Below are 16,646 nucleotides of genomic sequence, written 5' to 3'. Positions count from 1 at the left end.
AGAACTTCAGTGATTAAATGAAACTCAGAACCAATGATATTCACATTAAGGATTATATTTGGCCCATTATATCTCCTAAATAATATTTGATTTTATTTACATTTCTTACTCTGCCTTTTCTGGGGATAGAATCTTACTATAAGTAGATGTAAAATGACGCAAAATTGTTATTAAGTTTAACAACTGCTATGTGTTAATTTTTTTACTGTCTTAACTTATTTTACTGTAGGGATTCAGAATACGATGATTAAACCTCTAGGAAAAACAAGAGTCCAGTATTGTGAACACATTTAAGACTCAAAAAGACATGACTCAGTATAAAAAGATATTTTTTCCAAGTTAATTTATTCCTTCAATACAATCACGACCAGATTTATTTCTTTTCTTTCTTTTTTTCTTTTTTTACTACCAGATTTCAACAAAGATTTTTCTGAAAGTTGATAAGAAGATTTAGGAATGTATATAAAAGGTCATAGGTCAAGAGTTGTCCCAAGAGGCTTGTGAAGAACAGCAATATGGCACCTACAACATGTCAGGACTTAATATAAAGATATCAGAGTTAAAACAGTCTGACAATGATGTTGGGATACAAAACAGGCCAGTAGACTAGAACAAAGATGTCATAAAAGACCCACACATGTATTAAAAAAATTCAATATCTGACTGATGGAGCATTATAGATCAGTGGGAGCAATGATACACTATTCAATAAATAGTTCACAGACAACTGATTGTCTTTATTGAGGGGGGAAAAACCTAGTTTCTACTCAGACCACAGATAGATTAAAACAACTTACTTCTATGTGTATAAGGACATTATGTGTAAAGTGGGAAAAATTTTACAATGTTTAGAAGAAAACATGGAGCAATATTTTAAGACTCTTGGGCAAGGACAATTTCCTAAACAATACAGAACATTTATAAAACTTAACAGAAACAAAATGATAAACTTGACCATATTAAAATTTCAACTTCTGTAAAAACAAAAAAAAGACATACAAAATACAAGCTACATAGCAGGCGAAGACATCTACAGCCTACTTACATGACAAAGGATTACCAGAATATATAAAGATTCCTTCAAATTCAATTTGAAAATACACAAAGTAATCCAATTAAAGAATAAGCAAAAGAATAGGCAAATTGCAGATGAGAAAAACCCAGGAGCTAATAAGATGAATAAAACATTATCATACTGAACATTACTGAAGGCAAAGTAAACAAAACACACACCATCCCACAATACATCTGGAAAAGGAAATTTAGAGAAAGAGGACCAAAGATGTAAAGAAACATTTACTATTCACAAATGTAAAAACAGTATAACACTTTGGACAGCAATTCAGAAAAATTGACTATTGTAGAAAAAGCCACATAACATCCCCTGCATTATTTAACCAGATATCTATCTATCTACCTATCATCTATCTTTCTAGTATTTTCTCTTTCTTTCTATCTCTCTCTCTCTCTCTATATATATATATATAGAGAGAGAGAGATAGATATATATAGATATATATGTATATATAGACAGACATATATATGTATACATATACATATACATATATATATATGTGCAGAAATTTAACTTGTAGAAGAAACTCCTCCAAGTGTGTACAAGACGACTACTTAAAAAAATTAATTACAGCATTGCTTGAAATAGTTTTTTAAAAAAACTTCATAAATAACTTAAGTAACCAGAGAGTGCTTAAACTAATCTACAATAGAGATGTACAATAATATAATTCTCCCTATAGTGAAAATAAATGAACTAGGGCCACATGTATCATTTTGGATAAATTGTATGAACTTGATGTGACTAAGAGAGGTTGCAAAAATACATGAAGATATCATTTATAGAAAATATCAGAATTTATGAAGAGTTTAAGAATACATACATAAAACTATGAATGGAAGCAAGGAAAAGAGTGAACTCAAATAATGTCTAGTAATTTATCCAGGGACAGTATGAGAAGTCTAAGAGAGGTGACTATAGGAGGGTTTAATTGACTTATATGCATCCCTTTCCCCTAAAATATAAGACAAATACGGCAAAAGGTCGATGTAGTAAGTATGGTGGGTACGTGGCTATCTGCCATATTATTCTCTATAGTGTTTTGTACACTCAGACATTTGTAATCAAAATTACAGGTCAGCCCAGGAAGTATTAAGCTGTGTATGTCAAACCATGAAGGTCTTAGAAGCTCCCGCAGCCCCACTCCCATCAAGGAAGGTGGAACAGAAGGGATGCTGAGCTGGGCATCTCAACAGATGAGGAGGTGAAGTGTCAATAAGCTGTGTGAGTCTTCAAAGGCAATTGTCCTGATTGGGGAGAGGGCTCAAACTAAGAAAAAATATGTTCACTCTTAATGAGTCAGTGAACACCAAACCCTGACTTTTTGTGGTTACTGTGTAATGGAGACGTTCAACTACTGAGTTGTTTTAGTAAAATTCACAAGTTCGAGAGCAAAACACACTCACCATTTAAGTGCAAATAAATCAAACGTGTAAGGCAGCAAACATTTCCACAGAGCACTTGCTATTTTGAGTTGAGATTTTAACTTCTAATTTAAAACTCCTCTGTTTTGTGCCCTTCACCCTCCTTCAATCACAAAGCAAACAATGCTTTTGGGCTAGAGAACTGCCAGACGAAAATTCTCTCCTTATACTCTGCCACTGCACAAAGAACTGTGCTGCATTTTTCAGATATGAGGGTTGTTTTTTTTTTCTATATCAGTAACAAGTCAATTCTTCAAAAAACAAACCAAAAAAACTCCCCAAAAAACAAAGAACAAGAAACCTAGAGTATATTTATGTAAATTTATGAGCAGTAAGCTCAAAGTTGTAAGAACGTGTGCCCAGAGGAAATGTTTTCTATTTTGTACATTTTTTTCTGAAAAGGTAATCAAAAATAGTAATTAACCAAATATACATGCTGTCTTAAATGTTCATGGTTCTTTACAAATAGTAGAGTCTGACCCCTTGTATTATTATTTGCTTCACAAAATCCTGTAACATGTTAATAAGTATACAAAATTTATAATCAAAAATTAATTCTTTGACATTTCTATACATATTATTTGAAATCTTGTTTTATTTGACACTGTTGGGCACTGGGTATGTAGGGAAAAAAGCCATTGTTAAAGGACACAATAGATCCATGCACAACTGATACATACACAGATGGATGGAACATAGAGAATTAACCCTGGTCTTTATCAGATTGAAAAAACAAAACAAAATGTGGTCTTTGCTTGCCATGAGATATGAGTAATTATGGACTCCCCAAATTTGGAGACAGCTGGAACTCTTATCTGAGAACAACACATAAAGAGTTATTTTTAAGGAAAATTTTTTAAAGCATGTCATGAATTCAAAACTTCCTAAAATTGTAACCATATTGAATAGGTTTCACTAGGTAAAGCAGAGAAAAGAGAGTTCATTACAGAGGAAGCATCTAGTTTTTTGAGACTACTAGGTAAGGTGCTGATTATATTACACCTGGTACTGATATTGTACTATAAATAAGGTTTATAATCATTTCACTAAAAATAAAAAATTTTAAATGGAAGTGACAAGTTTTAAATACGCATTCAAAGTCCACATATTCAAGTGTACTTTTAGATGCTCAGATTAGCTCAAAGAGAAATACCAGTATCAAAGGAGAAAAATGAGAGATAGTATATACCACTTAAGGCCCCAATATTGATGAGCATTAGACAACCACAACGCTGTTGATCTAAAATTGTTTAAAATTTTAATCCTAAAGCAAATAGCAACAAATAAACACTTCAGAAACTTAGATTTGGAATTTAGTTTCCCAGATGTTTTGTCTTTTTTTTTTTCCTTCAACAGAAAACTGACCTTATACATTAAAAGGAAGAATAAGTGGCAAAAGATCATTCTTGGTCCAGTATTTGTTTAAGAATGTTTATTAATGTTGCAGAGAAATAAATTTTAAGATTTTGGAAGATTAGATTCCCTCAAACATCTGACTGTGTACATTCTTTCAGAGGATCATTACAGAATTTTGTAAAACTAAAAGATTTGCTCAGGAGATTTCGATTAATACAATGTTCCCTAACTGCTTTTTTAACTTCAGAGGATGGTACAAGGCTATATTTGTATTTAAAAACAAATTTCTTGAGAATAGCCTAATGATTCTGCAGTAATAATTATTGCTAATTATGAGTACTCTGAAACACATCATTTTCCTACATTATTTAACAAGATAGACAACCTTGTTCAGAAAGATTTTTCAAAAAACATTGAATAAAAATCTTCTTTTAATAAATAACCAGCTCAGTGTACTCAGGAAGACAGTGGGAACTGTTTCCCTTCCATTTAATGTTAGTTACTTAAGTCAGTACTTGGCTTATGAGCATTGGAAAACCAACATGATTGGTCAGTATGTTTTAATTGCACAATTTAGAGAACAAAAAGCTAGAAGAAACCTGAAAATACTCTTGTTCTTCCAAAAGTCAACACAGTAGAATCCATGCCACTGAGTGCTGCAAGAGTGTAGTACGACAGACACTGATGATAAATGCAACCTGTTTTTTTGTTTTGTTTTGTTTTGTTGTTTTTTTAACAAGAGCTTCACTGTGTGGATTGGGGAAAAAATAGTCTAAGAATTCCATGGTGAACCAAATGTCATTCATGTTTTAAATTACCTGGAAGACTATTTTAAATCATAAAAGCTCAGTGTATACACTTTTGTCTTCAGAAAGATACACTTGTAAGACATCAAATTAATTCCTAAGTCTACCTAGAATTCACTCTACAGTTGGAGAAATACAATTACATACACATAAACACATATTTTATCTATCTATTCACATACATATAACTTTTCTTTAGGAAAGAATTAATTTCAAACTAGAAAGAATTAACTATCATTATTGCCTTCAATAAATAAAATTTTAGGATAATGAAAAAAATTTAAATATAAAAAAATCCACAAGACTCCAGTGATATATACACTTGTAGCATATTGTAATAGTGCATTGTATAGTATATAGTGTATCGTTATAGTGATGCCTTACCTCAGGCATCAAAATCAGAGTTGTGTCTTAACCAATCATCTACTGCTCTGAAATTTTATAATAATAATCTATCATAGATTGAAGGTGAGGGCTCGAAGGATACCATGTATGAATAAAGCACATTTACAGTTAAAACAAAAACTATGTAAATATAAGTTATATACATAAAAATATATATCCTGAAAATATACCAAACAAGGTGAATCTTTGTGGATTCCCATTTAGACTGATGGCCTGCTAGTCAGTTCATCTTTGGAAATAAAGGAATGAACTCTTATCATTCTGGCATGTGGCACAGAACCTTGAGGATGGCTTATATGTTAAAGTAACTCCTAAAAATATTTAATGTTTCAAAAACAGGATCTAAATACTGAACCAAGACAATACAATGAATCTATTATCAAAGACCAGAGTACATAAAGCAAAGCTGGAAATCATACATAACTAATCACGGGTGTGCATTATACAAGAACTCGACTCCAACTAGAGGATCTGTGCTCAGTCCTGGTTTGGCACTTAGGCAAATCTTTGGGAGTATCACTAAAAAAAATAGTTAATTAAAATAGAATCTTACATAATATGCATGTAGCTTTTAATGATTTCTCACTCAAACCAATTAGATAAACTGCAGGATTACTACTTCCAAAAAGGAGGAGAACCTTCGTGGCAGTCTAAGCTTATAAAACTTAAGTTCACTTCAATTTTCTCTCTTGAATTGGTTTGCATTATATCTATTTTTAAATTTTAAATTTATGAGCTTATAAAGGACCACGGAGGCTACCAAGTAAAAAGAATATCATTTCATCACAGTATGCTTCACTGAAATTGTCTCTCATATCATCCTGATTTTTTTTTAAATAAAGTTTATTAGATCATAATGTTGTCTGAATTTACCACCTTTGTCCAAAGTCAACTCAAAGCTTCCAATGTAGTCTATAATTCCTTAATCAAAGTCAGCAACTTAGGGACAGCTTCAGCTTCTACAGTTGACCTTTCACTAGCCAGGGAAACTTCCCGAAATAATCGTAGTGATTGAGTCATCTTCTCAAATTCTTTTGCTTTTCTATGTCCCTCTTGAATAACCTCTGGAAGATTAGCAAGCCTTGCTGCATTTATCCACGGTGTAAACAAAGAGAGGGATGTCTTTGTTCAAGTATTTTTGCAAAACTTGAACACAAACAGTTGCTGCAATTTTTATTTTAAAATAAAAACACTACATACATTTCTAGCTGGAGTATGCTGTATAAAAGTGATATCACTCCCATTCTTAAAAATGATCTCAATTAAAAAAAAAGTCTTAATTTCTATAATTAGTCTCCAAAAGACCAGCATTAGGCATGACAGGATTATAGTCATAAAAACTTCATACCGACTCAGTATTTTGGTCATTATTGTGATATCTTCATACAATCTTTACCTTCTTTTAGTTGTTTGGCTAATTCTTCTTCTTTTCTGTTTTCTGCATGACATTAGACTATTTTTAATAATTACTTTCAGTTACATATTAAGTAATGACCTGGTAAACTGGCATTCTGAATACTAACAACCAAATGAACAAAACAGGCCTAATTTATCACATTTATCTATTTCCAGTTTGTAAATACTCCCACCATGACCAATTCAAGCCATCAATGGGATATCACTGAATGTGAAGTTGGGAAGAGCATATCTTAGTAAACTGGCACAAGCTGGCTCCAGTAGAAAGAACACTGTGATGGGTAAATAATGTTTCAAGTTTATTCTAATAGTCTATCAAAATATCCAAGGGATTTTTTGGTAGGTTCCAGTACATTTAAGAAAATGACAGTGAATCATTTCAGCATACTGAAAATGTCAAGCAACAGGCAACATTTTATAAAATTATGAAATGACAGAAAAACACCTTCTGAATAAGTATTTTGAGTAAAATAAAATATGTTGAGGCTATTTTATGCTAAAAATATTCATCATAAGCAATATTACTGAAAACTTGCAAACTATATGTTAGATTTTGGAAAATGTGAATGACATTTAATTAACAAGTGAAAATCATTATACATTTTGAGAATCAAGCACTTTATAACATTTGAAAGAAAATAATAAAATATATGTTTTATGGCCCTTTAGATACATCTGTAAAGTTCATTATTTTAAAATGCTTTTGATGTAATAAGGTGGATAGTCTCTAAAAGTAGACAGTAACCTAGCACAGAAGTTGGCAAATATTTTCTGTACACAGAGTACATATTTTGGTCTTTATAGACCATTTAGTCACTATCATGAATACAGTTCTGTTATTATAGTGAGGAAACACTCATGTTCAACATGTATATTGATGATCTTTGCTGTGTTCCAATAACACACTGTTTACAGAAACAAGCAGCAGATAGATTTGGCCTGTGGGCTGTTCATAGTTTGGTGACCTACCTTTAATGTATACTGAATCATCTAGTATTTTACAGTTATTTCAATAGAATTTTTCTTAGAATGCATAAAAAATTAATCCCAAAACCAAAGTGTTTTTTAAATAATATTACTCAAGTCAGTAAAAATATTGACTAATTAGTATTTCTTAAACAGGATAATCCCATAGCAAACCAACAGCCAAAGGACAATGCAATTGAAAATGAAATAATGTAATTGTGAACACATTTTCTTTCATATTACTATACCCAAATTTCATAATGACCCAAAAAGAGAGAGGTTTACCTAGATAGTAAATAAAAATAAAATTTGCACATGAAATTAAACTATATTTGAGTATGTTCATTTTAATTTACTATGAAATCTTTATTCTTACCTTCCATAAGTTTCCCTGTCTGTTCTGCACTTCCTCCAGGAAAAATTTTAGCAATATAGGCTCCAATCTCTCCATTATGTCCAGGGATTTCTTTACCACCCACAATTCTAATTCCTAATCCATTACCTGCATTGAAAAATTAGCAAATTATTAGTTATAATTTAAAAAGACAAGAGTTATCACAAGTTATAATGTACACAAAAAGTGGGCTCTGGTACCCAAAGCTATCTACAACATGAATATTAGGTCTGGACACTAATAACAGAAGGATATTATTATGAATTCTATAATAGTTGATATGAAATATGATACTTTGAGATTTTGGTAGGATCTATGATGAATCATGTGATATTAAAAAATAATTTTTTTTTAATTCAGCCATATCACCAAGATATGATACAAATACCTTTGTCCACTTTTGACCAGATACTTTGTAAAAATATTGTATAATGAAAAAAAATATTGTACAATGTTACCAGTATAAGAAACTCCAGAGTATACAGTTCACTTATGAAATTGAGGAGTATTTCACTTAAAAAGGTAGTGATGGCTATCATAAATTAAGAAGACACAATCCAAATATATAATTGATTGCAAATAATAAAATGAAAACATGATCATAATTAGTGAGTTATTATTAACTTTTTAGCTTTAACTCATTGACTAACATTGTGCATTAACAAGCCACTTATTGTAAGTGAGGTACAATGAAATTATTCTTGACTGATAAACAACTTAGAAAACTTTTTTATTTCAAAGAACAGATTTTTCTGTAAGCAGCCACATGGAGAAAAAGATGGAGAATATTTATTATGTGAAAGCTAATTGAGATAGAAATGAACTGTTGATGTTTTAAGTTTATGTTTTCTTTTAATCAGCTAAAAATTAACAATGTGTGTGTGTGTGTATATATATATGTGTGTGTGTGTGTGTGTATACAGATATTTTTTGTTACAAATTCCAAGAGTATTTAAAAATAAAAGTACTAAAAGAAAGCAAAATTCTTCTTAAATGAAGACACAATTATTCTTTAAATTAAAATTCTTCCTATTCACTAATTGAAGTACCATTTTCAACTCTTTGGAAATCTCTGAATGCTAAAAGCCAGTTCTCATAGATTCTGTTCCCTTCCCACTTTACTCTTCAAAAACAATCACTGTAGTCAGCATCAACACAGTTAAACATTCAACAACCAGTAATGCTGGATGATGGAATCCTTTTGTCATTTATCTAATATACTTTGGTAAAGCATCATTCCAGGGTATAAGGTGGTTCCAAATGAATTTTCTCTCTCCTTTTCTTCCTCCCTTCCTTCCTTGTTTTTACTCACTTTCCTCTCTCTCTCCTTCTCCACTACTTGCCATCCTTTCTAGTTTTTTTTTTTTTTTCCCTCCAGGGTAAGTATTCTGAAGATTTAGCCTCAAAACAAAAAGAAAACAAGAGAAATTCACTGTGTGTTTCATATTTCCTGCTGTTATAAAGGGGTCAGAGTTGAATAAGATACTAACTTTCTCTGTCCCCACTTGTGGAATTTTCCTGTCACCTGTTTCTTGGTCCATTTCTATCACTATGAGTGGACATTAATTCATGATACACATTAACTTATAACTTAGAATATCATCTGCTATATGACTTGGTTTCAACTAAGTCTTCAAAGAAACAGTTGAGTTCTTAAGACAATAGGCTTTAAGGAGTCATCAGGACTAATTCTATAGTAAGACATTAGATAAATACATTTATAAAGGGTAGAAGATGAAGAAAAGTTATTAGCCACTTTTCATTCAATTAGTTTAGGCTACTTTTTTAGTGGGCTAAGGACATTTCAGAAAATTCAAAATGAGGATTTTAAAATAGATGGTGATAAGTAAAGGGTTTTTCATGGAATCTATCTGTACAAAATAAAAGTAGTTTCTTAAAGATTTGATTTCACTTTCCATGACTGAATCACTCAGAGCTGTAATTTACGACTTGTTAAAGTTTTCATAAAAATATAGATACTGAATTTCAAACGTGGTTAGTGTATTCATATCAATTTTAACATGTGGTCAGTCTCAGATCCCAAAAGATGATTTATGACATTTTCTGAGTGTATAGGCATATGTTCAAGATCATGGCTCACACCAAAATTTGTCATCATGCTAGAGTATAGAAAAGCACAGTAGGATATAGTAGAGTGCTCAGGGCATTTGGTTTTAATTATTTCTTCTTGAGCTTAAAAAAGAGACGATAAATATAGCCCATGAAAAACAATTTCAGCACTATATGTTATATGGCACAATATATGGAATAGCCATATGTTAAGAATCTATAAATAGAATTGTTATACCTTGTAAAGGTATAGCTAAAAGAGTAGTTGTGGAACTCTAAATTCTATTAGTTGGTATAAGTGACTATTTTTAAGGATTTTGCTATAGTTTCACTCTGTAGATGAAAATTTCTTAAGAGTTAAGTACCATTTGATTTTTGATGACTGAGTAAGCTTTAAAACCCTACAGGGTAAGAGATCAGCATAAGGCAATTATAATTATATCCATTTAAATAAAGTAGCACAACAAAATACTCATTTACTTTTATAAAATGCAGCCTCATGCTACTGAATTCTATTACCTAAAACACTTTCTAAATACATGTTATAAGCTTCAGTACCTTTGGTAAAATGAAAATAAAGTACAGTCATGACAACAGTGAGAGAAATGAAATTTTATATATAAAGAAACCATTTCAAGCATTTGTAAATTTTCAAGCATTATTGTTGCTCTGGTTGATGCTGTGGTGTGGTTGCTGCTATGTTTTCTCATGTATACAATAATGTAGCATATGAAAATTTGTGATAAAATAGAATGATAGAAAATAAAAAACACTCAGAAACTATAACAGGTTTTCCTTGTTTATTTTACAGTAGTTACATGTATCCTAATTTGGACATAATGAATATAAGTTAATATATATGATTTCTAATTATTTAAATCTGGACATTTTGATTTCTCATTTCTATAGTTGCACTTCGATATTTTATGTAAATGCAGATAAAATTAACAAAAACCTTTCTATAAAAATAAAACATACCAGCTCAAATCTAAATTGCACAATTCAATAAAAAAATTGGTGAATTCAGGAAGCAATATTAATTTTTAACTGAAATGCTTCTGAGTGGTCCCTGATAAGTGGAACATCACTGAAAAGTTTTTCAACTTTTGACAAATTTTTATCAACATAAATACCTTGTGCCTCTCTGTTTACAATCTATCTAAAAACATTAATAAAATGTTTCTTTAGTTAGATGCCTTGAAAACACAGTAGTTTTGCATAAATGAACAGTGCAGCAAGTTAGAGAGACCAGTAGTTACCAAAGAGAACACAGAAGCTTTAATAAAAGATTGTCAAAAGTTACAATAATTTCACAACATATAAGCAGAGATGTGGTTGAAGAAGTCTTACAGAAAAGTCTAACTTTCAGAAATTCTTAAAATAAGCAGGGAATATTTATAAGAAAAGAGAAATTCAGTGATGGATGTAGCAAAATGTTTAAAAAAAAGTATTATGTTTATAATCTTAGGATTACAATTTAAATATACCAGTTTTTTCAAGAGTGAAAAGGCATATATTATATGTTATAATTATGTGGTGAATATGCTATTATGTAGTCACTCTTTTTTTTTTTTTAAACATATATCTTTTTTTTTAATTTTTATTTATTTACGATAGTCACACACAGAGAGAGAGAGGCAGAGACACAGGCAGAGGGAGAAGCAGGCTCCATGCCAGGAGCCCGAAGTGGGATTCGATCCCGGGTCTCCAGGATCGCGCCCTGGGCCAAAGGCAGGCGCCAAACCGCTGCGCCACCCAGGGATCCCTATGTAGTCACTCTTAATGTTCTAGTCCAAGATGACAACATAGGACGCTCCTGAATTCTTCTCATCCCATGGACACACCAAATCTACAGCTACATGTGGAGCAAATCTCTCTGAAAAAAATCTAGAATCTAGCAGAGTGACTCCTACCTATTGGGTCAATGAAAAAAAAAACCCTAAAAACAAAAACCACATAAAAACTGGTTTTGGCATACCTTCAACTACTGGGGGCCATTAAGAACAAAGAAGGCAGCTTGGATAACCACCAAGGTTTGAGAGACAACCAAGAGCTCACATCAGGCTGAATCATCATTTTTGTCTCCTACATGAAACCACTGCATCAAGGTGAGGAGAGGTGACTGCTTTATACAATGCTTAGAAACACACAGAGAGTCAAAACAATTGAAGAAATAGAGGAATATGTTCTAAACAAGAGACTAAGATAAAATTCCAGAAAAAGACCCAAATAAAATGGAGAGAAGTTGTTTGATAAAAAGTTCAAAATAATGGTCAAAATGATGTTCACTGAGGTTAGGAGAACAATGCATAGACAAAGTGAAAATAAATAAAGTAAATAGACACTCTTCCAAAAAGACATACAAATGGCCAAAAGGTACATGAAAAGGTGCTCAACATCACTAATTATCAAGGAAATGCAAATCAAAACCAAAATGAGATATTAACATACATCTGTTAAATGGCCAGCATCAAAAATACAGGAGATAAAAAAAATACAGGAGATAACAAGTATTGACAAAGATGTGGAGACAATGGAACCCAGATGCACTGTTGGTAGGAATGTAAATTGGTTATAGCCACTATGGAAAACTGTATGGAGCTTCCTCAAAAAATTAAAAATAGAACTACCCTATGACCCAACAATTTCAGTTGTGGTTATCTATCCAAAGGAAATGAAACAGTAATCCAAAGAGATATCTGCACTACCATGTTCATTATAGCATTATTCACAATAGCCAAGATATGGAAACAACTCAAGTGTTTGCTGATGGATAACTGGATAATGAAGGTATACACACACACACACACACACACACACACACACACACTGGAATGTTATTCAGCCAAGAGAATGAGAGAAATCCTGCCATTTGGGACAACATGAATAGACTCTGAGGGCATTATGCTCAGTGAAATAAACTAGACAGTGAAAGACAAATACTGCATGGTATCACATATGTGTAGAGAAAAAGTCACTCATAGAAAGACAGTGTAGAAAAGTGGTGGCCAGGGCCTGTGAGTGGGGAAAATAGGGAGAGGTTGGTAAGAGGGTACAAACTTAGCTATAGAATGGAAAAGGTCTAAGGATCTAATATAAAACATTGTGACTATAGTTGTAACACTGTATTCTATAAGTGAAATTTGCTGAGAACGGAAGTTAAATATTCTTGAGCATGCACACACACACACACAAAAGATGAGGTAATGGATGCTTTAATTAACTATATGGGGGGGATCATTTCTCAAATCACCATGGTGTACACTTTAAATATCTTACAAATTTATAAGTCCATTATACCTCAATAAAGCTGAAATTAAAAACTATATAAAATAAGCTGTGTATAAAATAAACATGAGCATATTAAAGAAAAATCTTTATATTTCCATTTAAATTTAAAGCTTAGATCTACTTTTATTTTATATGTTTATTAACATGTTATATTAAAAGCTCTGGTATTTTAAAGTATTATAAAAATATTTTTATTTTCCTCTTAAAGTAATATATGAATATTTATAATGTTACCATTAGACCATTAAGTTTAGACAAAATTAAAATACTTGGTTCATTTTGATACTATCACATGCTACATCTAAGCATTAAGGAAAAACAAATTCTATCAGTGAACATGCTTATCTTATGAACAGTAGTCTTTAAATCAATGGAGTTTATTATTCACAATGAAGTTATCACAGGATAATGATATATTGCAATTTAGTCATGTTGTTCCTTGGGCTGAAGAAGAAGAAAGATTATCTATGTAAATATTAATGCTAATGAAGTACTAAAGATAATAGAAAAGTCACCAAAGGATAGTTCAATTAAATCTATTTTTATAGTTTACACATTAATTATACTCCTGAGTGAGGCTGTGAAAGTTTATTTTTATATTCTTTCACCTACTAATTTTGAGGTTATAAATATTTAGGAAAATATACCAATTTATATTAAAAACCCATAGTAATTTCCCTTTTGTGTCTTATCCAAGTAATTAATTTATCAATACTAGAACATAAAGACCTAAAGAATATTTCATTACTTCACCATTTTTCTTTATTTTTACTGATTTTTGCTTTTTATGAGAAAAACATTCCTACAAATACAACAGCACACATCAACTGCCTTAATAGCAATCCCTACTTGATTGCTTCCAACAAAACCAAAATGCAAACATCACTTTAACACCAAAATCTAATCTGACTCTAACCTCAGCATACAAATTAGAACATTAGCTTTTTCTAATCCAGTTAATTGCTCTGTAGCATCCTTTTTGCTAAGATACTCTCTCACTCTTTTTTTTTAAGATTTATTTATTTATTCATGATAGACAGACAGAGAGAGAGAGAGAGAGAGAGAGAGGCAGAGACACAGGCAGAGGGAGAAGCAGGCTTCATGCCGGGAGCCCGATGCAAGACTGGATACCGGGACTCCAGGAACGCACCTGGGCCAAAGGCAGGCGCTAAACTGCTGGGCCACCCAGGCATCCCCGTTTTTCCTAGTTTTAAATACATATCCTTTATGTATATGAAGAATTCAAAGAGAATATTTTTTGTCACATTTCCAGGAACAAAAGTCCACATTAGTCTTTTCTAATATAATGTGACTAAGATAAAAATGTTACACAAAGCATGAAAAGGCTATTCATACTCACTACCATACTAAAGGGGTGGGCTCAGGGTGGATGTCATATGCCTGAAACAGCCACTGGTTTGGGAAAGAAGAAAGACACATATATACACACATATATATGTGTGTGTATATACGCATATCTTTCATATATATACACATATGTACTTAGGCATATAAAACATTATAATATATATATATACACACATATATCTTCTAAACATATACACACACATATATATGTATATAAAACATTGTATATATAGGGAGATGTGCAAAATTCACAAATAGATATCAAAGGACACTGGCATTCTGGCTGGAACAATATCTTTCAAATAAAAGATATTTTGTATACTAGTAATTTTATTAAAGGTGCATAGGATTTAGTTCTCCTGAAATAGTTCAGAAATAATTCCCACCAAGAAAATTTCCCAGACTGTCATACTCAGGAAATCATGTTTCATTCATTTGATAACACATGGATTTTTTTTCTTAATTTTAGCTTATATAAGGCAAATGCAAAATTATAATTGTAAGACCAAATCTGAGGGGGTATGCAGGGTACTTTCATTTTTTAGAATTTTTTATTATTTATTTATTTATTTATTTATTTATTTATTTATTTATTGTTTTTTTTGCAGGGTACTTTTGTAAATGGAAATTAAAAATAAACTTCATTCATTTAGCAGTACTTAGGGTTCAAAATAAAATAATTCTTTGATATGAAATTGGATGTTACAAAATTAGAAGTTAGGGTCAATTTATAGATATGGCCTTAATACTTGTTTAGATATTGATCTCATGATGACAGTCCAGGACTGGAAGTGGGGTCATTTGCTATGTATAATAAAATGGTCATATTGTGAGACAACCAAGTAACCCTATATTGTCAGTGGGAACAAAACAGTTTAAGCTTATATTACTGTAACGCTATGATAAGCTTTCAAAGATAAATGCCAGATAAGTAAGAAGACAAAAACTATTATAATTCAAAAGTTAGCAATAAGTGTTCCTTTTGTACTTCTGGAGATAAGTGTAGACCTTGGCAGACATATTCTATTGTGACTCTCAATGAATCCCTTCTAGAATAACTCCCTTTGAAGGCAGGAAGATCCTGTGATTTGGTTCTTTTTTTTTTTTTTTTTAAAGATTGTATTTATTTATTCATGAGATACACAGAGAGAGAGACAGAGACAAAGGCAGAGGGAGAAGCAGGCTCCATGCAGGGAGCCTGATGCAGGACTCGATCCTAGGACTCCAGGATCACGCCCTGAGCCCAAGGCAGGCACTAAACCACTGAGCCACCCAGGGATCCCAGCCACCCAGGGATACCCTGTGACTTGGTTCTAACCAAGAGGGCCTCACAAAGGTAGGGTGGTAGTCGCTGCCATGACCACATTGTCTCAGCCAACTAAGATGAAGAGTTGTCTGCTGGCCCTGAAAAGGGAATCTGCCAAGTGTGAGAGGTTAGGAGAAAGAATAACAGGTCAAGATGCTGAGGAGCCTCTAGATACTTAGAGTGGCTCAGCTGACAACCAGGGAGAACACGGGGAGCCTAGTTGCATAATGGGAGGAAACGGATTCTGCCAATAATCATGGGAGCCTGGAAGGATATTCCCAAGGTCCAGAACAGAGCGCAGCCCAGCCAACATATAGGCTGCAGCACTGGGAGATCCTGACCAGAGATCCCAGTTAAACAATGCCTTAGATTCTTGACCCAAGAAAACTGTAAGATATTCAATCAATGCTGTTTTAAGCCATCAAATTTTGTGGTAATTTGTTACATTACCAATAGAAAATTAATACAAAGATAAAAGTTGTATCCTGAGTTTTCTGTGCAATATATATATATATATATATATATATATATATATATATATACACACACACACACACACACACACACACACACACACACTATTTGGTAGCAAAATTTGTGGAACATATTTGTATTTATAGTAGTTACCGCATTGACTGAGCAGCAACAGAGGGTAGGAATGAAAGAAAGGGAAGATAGGCCACAAAAAAAAAAAATCATCTTTTCTCCCACGAAAACAGAGGAAGAGCTCTGTGTATCATTTCTGCAATGCAGGGATTCGGGTATAATT

The 16,646-nt window shown here is 32.2% G+C and overlaps 1 protein-coding gene across 6 annotated transcripts in view; it reads right to left on the bottom strand.

Moving 5' to 3' along the window:
- The window catches only part of PCLO (piccolo presynaptic cytomatrix protein), a 389,843-nt gene that overhangs the window by 111,312 nt on the left and 261,885 nt on the right, over window positions 1–16,646 (bottom strand). For all 6 annotated transcript variants that reach the window (XM_072791350.1, XM_072791351.1, XM_072791353.1 and 3 more), the window contains exon 10: window positions 7,825–7,950. In XM_072791350.1, the coding sequence (XP_072647451.1) occupies window positions 7,825–7,950 (126 nt within the window). The remainder of the gene's footprint in view (window positions 1–7,824; window positions 7,951–16,646) is intronic.

Source organism: Canis lupus, chromosome 21 (genome assembly GCF_048164855.1).
Source record: "Canis lupus baileyi chromosome 21, mCanLup2.hap1, whole genome shotgun sequence".
NCBI classification, from domain to species: domain Eukaryota; kingdom Metazoa; phylum Chordata; class Mammalia; order Carnivora; family Canidae; genus Canis; species Canis lupus.
This window is presented reverse-complemented; position numbering and strand designations above follow the sequence as displayed.